This window comes from Grammomys surdaster, unplaced genomic scaffold (genome assembly GCF_004785775.1).
Source record: "Grammomys surdaster isolate TR1022 unplaced genomic scaffold, NIH_TR_1.0 130, whole genome shotgun sequence".
In the NCBI taxonomy this organism is placed as follows: domain Eukaryota; kingdom Metazoa; phylum Chordata; class Mammalia; order Rodentia; family Muridae; genus Grammomys; species Grammomys surdaster.
This window is the reverse complement of record NW_021604588.1, coordinates 7,526,770-7,536,514: the sequence shown is the minus strand read 5'-3', so window position 1 is coordinate 7,536,514 and position 9,745 is coordinate 7,526,770. Positions and strand designations below refer to the sequence as shown.

The following is a 9,745-nucleotide window of genomic DNA, read 5'->3' as shown; positions in this document are numbered from 1 at the left end:
TCTCTCTCTCTCTCTCTCTCTCTCTCTCTCTCTCTCTCTCTCTCTCTCTCAACACACAAATGACACAGCAGCAAAGCTAGAAAAATAGAGGATAGATGGTAGTGACAGCAGTGATGGTAGGCTTTGCTCCTCCCCACATGAGTTTATGTCATAGTTAAAAGAAGAATGTCCACACACTTAGATACCTAGAACACGAGATAGAGGTACAAAATAATACAGTAGAGACCAAGAATGCTAATGCTGCTAAGAGGTCAGACTTAGATACACAAGGAGTCCTGGAAACAGCTGAGGAAGGAAGGCCTGCCAGCAGCCTGCTCTCTCCTTCTTCACCAGCACTTCTTGCATGTATGAGGTCTTAGCAAGTGCATTGAAGTGCCCAATCAGGTAGGCAGGATGTAACATGGGTAGCTTGAACTTGAGGGTCTGATGAATTGTCTCTGGAGTTCTGGCAGGGACAGGTGGGCATGTATTTACATAGTCAGAGGTTAGGGCCAGCTCCATAGAGCCGTTTCATGTAGAAGGTCTGAAGGGAAGAGTCAAAGCAAGTTCCTAGAATCTAACGGGCAGGGCAATAGTTCTGCTCCTACGACCTGGAGAGAGAAGACTTGCAGGCCCACCAGACTGAGAGGGAAGTGTGTAAACATCCAGGTGACATCATGTTCTAGAGGCATTCATAAGAACATCTAAGAGTCAACATCAGAGTGATCAGATGAATATAAGGGATGAATCTTCTCATGACATCAGCTCTGCTAAGGGTAGGGCTTCTCCACTTTTAAACCAGTTAATATATTGGACATCAGTGATGAAACCTTTTTCTTGATTGGATTCCAGCCATTAAAAAAAGTAAGTCTGTCAGTGAAATGAGGAAAGGACACCTATGATATTGTTAGAAAAACTATAAGTCAAGTCTGAACTCAATGGGATAATGTTTTGTAAGACTGTCAAATCAAATGGAAGTTGAGGGTGACAATTACGGAAATAAATTCCTACTGGAAAAAAATAGTATTAGGGGTGTCCAGTTTTTTGACACTGTAAGAGGATGTTGCCATTTACAAGGGTGTCAGGCTACATTCCTGGCTATCCTGGGATATATCTAGCCCATGGGCTGCAGGTTGAACATCCTTATATACAAAGACTCAAGAAGATACAATTGTATACATTGTGCATAGAAAGTGAGAACATTTCATTTGATGACAGTATTGACTATCCTGTAAAGACCAGCCTTGGAGACAGTGCAGTGGACAAGGTGAAGAGCTTTGATTCATTGTGACAAGTATGCAATGTCCTTTTCAATATGTGATGGGTGGTGGGGGAAGGGTGTGATCAAAATACACACTTACTCTATGTTAGTCAATCAAAGCCAGAAGGCTTGGGTTAACACACCTTACCCTGATACTCAGGATAGTGTCACCCACATTCTGGCTACAGTGCAACAGAGAAAAAGTAAAACCTCATTAGAAAAAAAAATACTGATCAATATTATTACCCCTTGAGCAGCATGCAAATTGATGTGCCATGGTATCTTATGAGTTTCTAGAATTCTGGAAATTTATTTAGTTAGTTTTGGGATAAAGACTATCTCAAGTTGTATAAGTCTAGGAGCTACTGGCCTGATTTTGGACCAAGTGCTTGGTGGAACAACTACCTTGTATTTGGCTGGCACAGTACTACCACCTCGTCAGTCCCCACTCACTACTGGTGTTTAGTAAGGCCCTGTCACTGGAATGTCCCACTCATCACCAATGAAAGGTAATACTTAGAGAGAACAGATATATATCGGTCTCCCAAGAGGAGAAGGCAAAGGTAAGGATGGTGACAGGTACACAGGGAGAGTTGCTATATAAGTCTGAGAAAGAGATAGATATACTAGAAACTTCTGTATCAAGGAAGCACTGCTCTTCTCAGCTGCTTGAGATATTCCCCATAAGTTTTGTTCAGACAACTGTATTGTTGAGATTTCGTGGGCTCAGTGTACTCATGCCTAGAAGATTCTCTGGTCCGTTTGTTCTCACATCTTTTGGGCTCTTCCTGAATGTTCCCTGAGCCTTGGATGTGGGAATGCTATTGTAGATGTACCAACTGGACCTGGGTACCCACAGCCACTTGTTTCCTGCACTTTAGTCAGCTGTAGATCTCTGTGGTAGCTTCCATCTGCTGCAAAAACAGAAGCTTCTTTGATGAGGGGTGAAAGCTACACTTATCTGAGAAAGATATTTAGAATTCAGTTAGAATTCATTGATTTAGGAAAATGACACTAGTACAGTCTCACCTCGGATCCATCAGGAAACTGGCATTTTTTTTAAAGTGCAGAGTCCTCAGGTCCTTTTGTTTTTGCATTTTTACCAAGTGTATTTGGATTGTCATGTGCGGAAGTCATGAGACTTGGGTGAATCAAATTAGTTATATTGATCTAGGTTGGTAAAACTTCATGTAATAAATTATATATGCCTAAAATACTGTAAAACCACTTAAAAATCAATCTTTGAAGCACCACAAATAAGTATGAATATCACACCTGGCTGAATGCATTTTAACGTAAGGGTGTAAGTAGATTAACCATGTTGAAACTTTATTTGTGGTGTATCACCAAGAATAAAGTGTTCACTAAGCAGCATCTGAGCCAGCAGCTATGTGACAGCTGCTGAGCACAAACACAAACTAAGTCCTTGTCCCCAAGGGGCTTCAGTATACCTACAGGGACAATATGAACACCAATAATACTGATCATCTAGACAGTCCACGACAACTGTGGGAAATGAGAGCTGGAAAGAAAGAAGCATGTTCTGTCATCAGAATTGGCTTTGTGGGGGAGGTGGTACTTGGCAGGCTCTTCAGTGCCTCAAGTACCCGTTTCTTTTCAGAAAAGGAGGCATCACTAGCAAATCAAAGCATTGCAGACATGAACAAGGAAATAAACACAGCCTGTCAACCTAAACTTTGTATAGACTTAGGGGTCAAAAGCCATGTCAACCAGGCATCTGTGCTGAGTCTTGATTACTTACCTCGTGTGATTGAGAAGCATAGGGATGATTAGGGAAGCATGCTTCTGGGTATATCTGTGAGGGTGTTTTCAGAGAGGGCTTACTAAGGGAAGTGGGAGACCCACCCTGGATATAGCCTGGATGTCAGAATGAAACAAAGGGAGAAGAAAGAGGAGATCAAGTAGCAGCAGGCTTTCTGGCTGTCCCACTGTGAACTTTTGCACTGTGAACTGCTCTCCACCATGATGTGCCGATACCTCTGAAACCATGGACTCACGTAAGACTTCTCTTTGAATTAGTTTTGGTCAGGTATTTTTGTCAAAGCAACCAGAAGCTAAAACCACACCTTACACCAGTTTTAGAAATAGATTTTTTTTTAATTCTTAAATATATGTGACTGCCAAAAAATAAGCACTTGCCTTTGTTAACCAACATTTTAAAATCAATTTGATGCTACTATATTATATATATGAATGTGTTGTGTTCAGTGCTTTGCGAAGCACTGGATAGGAGTGAGAAAGAGATCACAGTCTCCAGTCAATCTCCAGGAAAAGTTTTATTGCCTTATGAGTAAGAAAATCAAACTAAAGCCATTCAAATAGTTTCCAAGTCATGAAGCTTGGTTTGTATACATGGCTAAGTAAACGCACAGTTCCTCGTACTCTGCATAATAAGAACTATTCCTCCACACACCCAATCCTCTGCCCATACCCACTATATCCCCCTCTAGCAACCAACCAAATGGTGCTTTGCTAGCTAGGGGCCACTTGGCAAGCCCACTGATCCCAAGTTCAGGGATTAGGTAGTATGGCCACCCTATAATCCCCACCTCTCTTCATTGAAGTCCCTCTGGGACCACTCACCCTCACTTACTTGCACCTCAGGCCACTCTCTCATAAGACATACCCTGCTTTGGGCCTCTCCTATGTCTCCAAGAGCTTTTGTCTAGTTACTGGGCTAGAAAACTAGGTCTCCTATGCCCTCTTTCACTTTGAACAAATCATCTCCCTCATCCTGGATACTTCATACAAATAATGCTAGTGACCCTCCTGTGCTAAGAAAATAAAATAAAAAGTACTGTTAAGTACGAAAAAAGAATGATGTCACCAATGTGAAACAGTCTAAGAAGCTTTTGAACCAACATTCAAGAAGCTTCTTTAAGAGATGGCATTAAGATAAATCTCTAAAATTTTTATACATGCTTTTACCTCAAAATGTCTGCCCAATAATGACATTTAAATTATCAAGTATTAAGTCCCTTTTACAGCAAAATATTCTTTACTTCATTTTTCTTTGTACGGGAAGGGAAGCACATTTAAATAATATAATAGGTTGGATATTCTGAATTCTAAATGAGCCTTATACTAATTTTTTAAATATAATGCATTTATAAAATCTCATATATGATATACTTGCTCGAAATGAATGTTATAAGTAATAGCTTTTGTAGCCACTGAAAAAGGAGAGAAGAGGAGGTGACAGACAGCTAGAAGCTAATGAACTTCGCAGAGTAGAACTTGATGTGAATGGTAGACACCATGACTATGGTAGAAAGGAGTTGAAAGGGTAACTTAGGCTGTGTAATCTTGGTGGCAGTGGACTTGATAGCATTGGAATTTGTTGTTGCTTGTGGTCATTAACACGGGATCTCGCTACATCATCCTGGGTTTTGTGGAACTCACAGTGTAGATCTGGTTAATCTCAAATTCCCACTGATACTCCAGCCTCTGCTTCCCAAATGGAGGGATTACAGATGTGCACAGCTAAAAACAGAGATTCCTTAAAGAAAGTCAAGCAATCTTTCGATAAACTAGGATGTGGCCAAATTCTAGGTGTTTAACAATGTCACATTAGTTTAGTGCATATCCTTCTATAAATAAAGGAAAGCTATTGAAAGCTTGGAAGAACTAAATCCTCACCCTGGAGACAGTAAAGAAACTAAAGGACAAAGAGAGAGTGTTTCTGAGATGCCAGAGACCTGGGACAGCGTGGAAATGGACAAACGGGGTTCGAGTTGTGTGATGGAGGAGGTGAGAGAAGAGAACGCACCAGAAAGGTGCTGAGCCTGAGTGGACAGGAGTCAGGAAGGGCAGGGTGAGTGCAGGGGCTCAGAGCTGTTAAAAGAAGCTTCATGTGAGCCACATGTCATTTGTATTTGTCTAGCAGCCACCTTCAAAAGAAAAGAAGCAGGAGGAAGTATGTTTAATAATACCCTAATATATCCATATCATTTCAACTTAATATAAAGATATTGAGGAGATTATACAATTTTCATTTCTTAAAAGTACTAATGAGATTGTTGATTAAAATTATTACTGGTAGGCTGGAGATATGGTTCACTAGCCAAGAGCACTGGCTGCTCTTCCAAAGGACCGAGGTTTAGTTTCCAGCACCAGCAGAGTGGCTTACAACCTTTTCTAAACTATAGTTCCACGGGATTTGATGGTCTTGGCTGGCCTCCATGGTATACATGTGACAGACAGACAGACATGAAGTCATAACACCCATACACATAAAACCTTTTAAAATAAACAATCGTGTAAGTAATTATTATTCTTATTACTTTATATCGAATCTTTGGAATCGGGTGTCTGCCTCGTGTTTACACATATCCCAATTTCACTAGCTACATTTCCAGTGGTTTCATGGCGGTCTGTAGTTGGTGGCTATCACGTTGGACAGTGGGTTATCAGAACTGACAAGTTGCATACCAACTTTCTTAATTAAGATGGTGCTAAGTCTCTTTCTCTCTCTTATTTTTCTCAGGGCCTTCACTGACCTATTTCATGCTCTCTTTAACTTTACCTGTCTTGTCTATGTAAAGGCAACATTCTTCTTTAAGGGCTGTACACAGTCAAGAGCTGTACACAGCCTTTTCTACTGTAATAGAGTAAATCAAGTCCAATAAGGATCTTTGCGATTTTTGGAGGTCTCTTCAGACAACGAAACGAGGGATTTCTTCAGATTAGTGATGTCAATCTCAAGTTGTTTGATGTTCTTGTCAGTGGCCCTTCAAAGGTCTGAGTAGTATAACAGATGAATGCTGGTACAAGAATTGGTTTTCAGCCTCTCCAAGGTTGTCAACCCTACTTCCTCCCATCTTGGGACCATTATTTGGGTTCTTCTTGCTTATTTCTGCTGGTCCCTGGGCCTCAAATAGGCTAACTCTGTCAAACAACAGATAAATAATTTGGTAGCAAAACTTATTCAGATACATTATCATAAGTTAGCTATGGAGGACCACGAGACTCAAGATGAGGTTGTTACTCTATCCAGGGTGTTCCTAAAACCCATCTCCACCCAACCTAAAAGAGGGGACTTCCTCCCCTAGACCAAGCAGAGAGGGGCCACCCAGAACCCCCTCTGACTGGCAATCTGAATTCTTGCTTAGGCTTCGAGGCTAAGAACTGCAAGGGAATATAAATAAAAGATAAAAGTATCTCTCTGGGTTCCCTGAGGGACAAGCCTGACTGCATAGGGGTTGATGTCAAAAGTATCCCCTCTCCAGGAAAAAGACATCAGGATGGGTATGGCCCACATGCCTCACTGGACAATGACAGGGGGACTGGAGCCATTACAAGGTCCCCATTGAAGGGTCAAGTACTGGAGGTCAGGCCTCTATCCCCGCCTTCGCAAGTTTAGAATTGCCACAGCCCTTCTATACTTAGAGAAGAGAGGAGATTTCAGGGGCAGCCCTGATTATACACTGAAGGCCTAAAATCAGCCATAGGCCTAAAATCAGCAATAGGCCTGTCATACATGTATACTAACACCAAGTCTTGGGTCTCTGTGGAAAAACATTGAAACAGATGGCTATAAGCTATTGTAAACAGGCAGCTTTCATGGAAATTTACCAGCCTGAGGAGTCATAGACCTTGTAAATAGGTAGCCTTGGCAGACAATACCAACTTAGATAAGGACAAGTGAGTCATAGGCAGAGTCACAGTGACCTGTCCCCTGAACCTTCACCCAGCCAATACCCGGTTCTGAAAGATATCTGTATTCCCCCCAAACACCCACACTCCAGTGTCATCCCCTTCCCCACATCCTGCCTTTCTGTGTTTATAACCCCTGTGTGAATGAATTACAATTTGAGAAAAAATAAATTATTTAAAAAAAAAAATATCTGTAACTTCAGTTCCAGATTGAAAAAAAAAAATATGGTGCTAAGTGTCACTACATTTTAGAAATTAGAATTCTACATATCTTGTCCTCCCCCAGCCTTTTGTTTAAGCTATTTGAGATTCAAGGTTTTTGCTGTCGTTGTTTTTGAACCACAGCCCTAGAACCACCAAGATTTTTCAGACATATTCATGACATATCGTTTCACTACTTGGTGTTGCTGCCCCGTTTAGTTCTGTTTAACCTACAATTTAATTACCCAAGCCAGTCAGAAGAAACTGACTTCTTTGTCAGTCTTAAACTGTGTGATTACGAAATAATCTAATACCGTGTCCTCAAAACCCCTAAATAAATATGCCGTTTAATTCTCCTTCTTCAGAAGTGAAGCCTGTACTCTTCTCCCCTTCCCAGTCTGCATCTGACTGTTTTCCCCCAGAGTGTAAAAGCTGATGTAAACTTGCAGGATTGTCAGTCTTCCCTATATGCTGAAGAATGCGGTACAAAGTGGGGCCTGCTTCTATAGAACACAAGCCAAGGACATTGTGTTCCATCTTTACAATGAAATGCAGATTTCCTATTAAAAAGGCCAATCCATCATTTCAAAAGGTTGAATAGGATGGTACATAAAAAAAGAAAAAAAGAAAAACCCAGCTGCTTAAATTTAGGGCATTGAAAAACATCCAATTAAAAAAAAAATGTTCTCTGGGTCTCAAGCATTTTCATTTGATTATGTATTGGAGAGGGTTTTATTCAATCTAGTCTGGCCTCTTAGAATTCTGCCCTAAAATAGTTTGACAAATGTTTTAAGGAAGTTGGACTCTGCCCTGATACCTCATTTACTTGAGTTATATATTTTGCTATTTAGCATATCCATGCATTTATGAATAAATTATTAATTTCACACAGGAAATAGTGGAATGGGCTCACAGTGCTCTGCCCATGCAAGATTTTTTTTTCCTAAGCCGCCTCTGCTCCCACTGAGTTCCTGTTATCTTTTTTCAATGTTTTGAAGGCTTTGTTTGCCAGGTCAGCCATTTTGTTTTCCAGCCCCTTCCTCCAACTTTTCGAAGCGGTTCTCTTTTCAAGGTCTTATTTTAGTGGTTAAGTACAGAGTCTTTTTTTGGGCGGGAGGGGATTGCTACTCTGATGTACTCTGCTCAGTATTTTTAGGTGCAGAAAATGGCAAGACCAGTGCTATCCCTGCAATACAACACTGCACACACTGTGCGCTCCTGAGCCCTGAGCTCTCAAGCAGCCCTTATGCTGTAGCAGCAGCCAAGCCCCTGGCAAACATGGGTGTGTGGGGCACGGTTCCCATAGGCAACAATAGATGTGTGTGAGAATTAGAGCTACGAGTACCCGCTCCACTGAGCTGAGAGACATCTAGTTCTTCCTCATACAGAGGACCTCTGTCTAACAAAAGCCATGCTAATGCGACCTGCAAAAGGTTTTTCCTGGGCTACCTGAACTGAGTATTTGCCTCTTGCCTGTTATACAGGTTGATCGGCATTTATACATTGTTCCTAGGCCAGTCTTTAAAAGTGTTTCTGGTAACTCTTTGGCATTGTTTTACCAATGCGTTTGGATATACTCGAAAACCTTATCTTTCCAATATCCATATTCCTTATGAAGAACTGTCTGTTTTAAAAGAGAAGTTATGCTAATTAATATCAATCTAACCTTAACAGTTTTTTCTTCTCCAGTGAGCTGGAGCTTTTGAGAGTTGTGTGGAAGGATCCTTTTGTGGACCTATACTTTATCTTAGACCCAAATGAAGGAAAGGATTTCTGTGCTTTATCTTAGTTTATGGGGTATTTCATACCAGGGTCCTTGTGCTTCTACACAGTCCCCTGCCAATGCTGGCTATCAAAACTGCTTAGGCTGCAAATAAAATGTGAAATGAAATCCATCTGGCATTTCTCATTGAATTAGGACCAGAACATTTTTGTTAAATATTAACAGATGGCTAAATTCTTAATATCAAACTAACATTTCAAAACATCTAAGGGGACCCACATGAGGGGGCACGGAGAGAGGAGCATGTGTTTTCTCCATCTGAGTCTTTCCCGTACACTCCCCTCCCCCACCCCATGTGTTGAGACTCCCTGGACTCTCCTGTCTCAGATAACTTGTATTCCTCAGGAGCTGGTGTAAAAGCAGTGTTTGACAGTATCCAGGTAATGTAATTGAGTGTTATTAAGTGGTAGCTGGTGCAGACGGTGTGTTGCCATTGGTGTGATGTTCTATTAACATCCCCTCTCTTACCTCTGTATAACAGGAGAAAGAAAAGAAATACATGCTTCCACTGGACAACCTGAAAGTCCGGGATGTGGAGAAGGGTTTCATGTCCAGCAAACATGTCTTTGCACTCTTCAACACGGAACAAAGGTAAGAGTGCAGCAACTTTTATGTTAAGAGTTTTTCTCTCACATTTTTAAATTCTTTTTTTCTAGTCAGGATATCAGGTACCTCAGGCTAGCCTGGAATTCATTCTATAGCCAAGGCTGGCCTTGAACTCTTAATCTGCCTGCCTCAACCTCCTGTGTGTTGGAATTACAGGCAAGTGCCACTACACTGGCTTTCCTTAGACTTCGTTTTGTATTTTTAACATCCACCATGGGTTAAGGCTTCAAAAGACCAAA

General features: G+C 41.2%; 1 protein-coding gene across 5 annotated transcripts in view; it reads left to right on the top strand.

Annotated features, from left to right (window-relative positions):
• Dnm3 (dynamin 3) overlaps positions 1-9,745 on the top strand; it is a 459,396-nt gene that overhangs the window by 317,035 nt on the left and 132,616 nt on the right. For all 5 annotated transcript variants that reach the window (XM_028757965.1, XM_028757957.1, XM_028757948.1 and 2 more), the window contains one exon: positions 9,382-9,491. In XM_028757965.1, the coding sequence (XP_028613798.1) occupies positions 9,382-9,491 (110 nt within the window). The remainder of the gene's footprint in view (positions 1-9,381; positions 9,492-9,745) is intronic.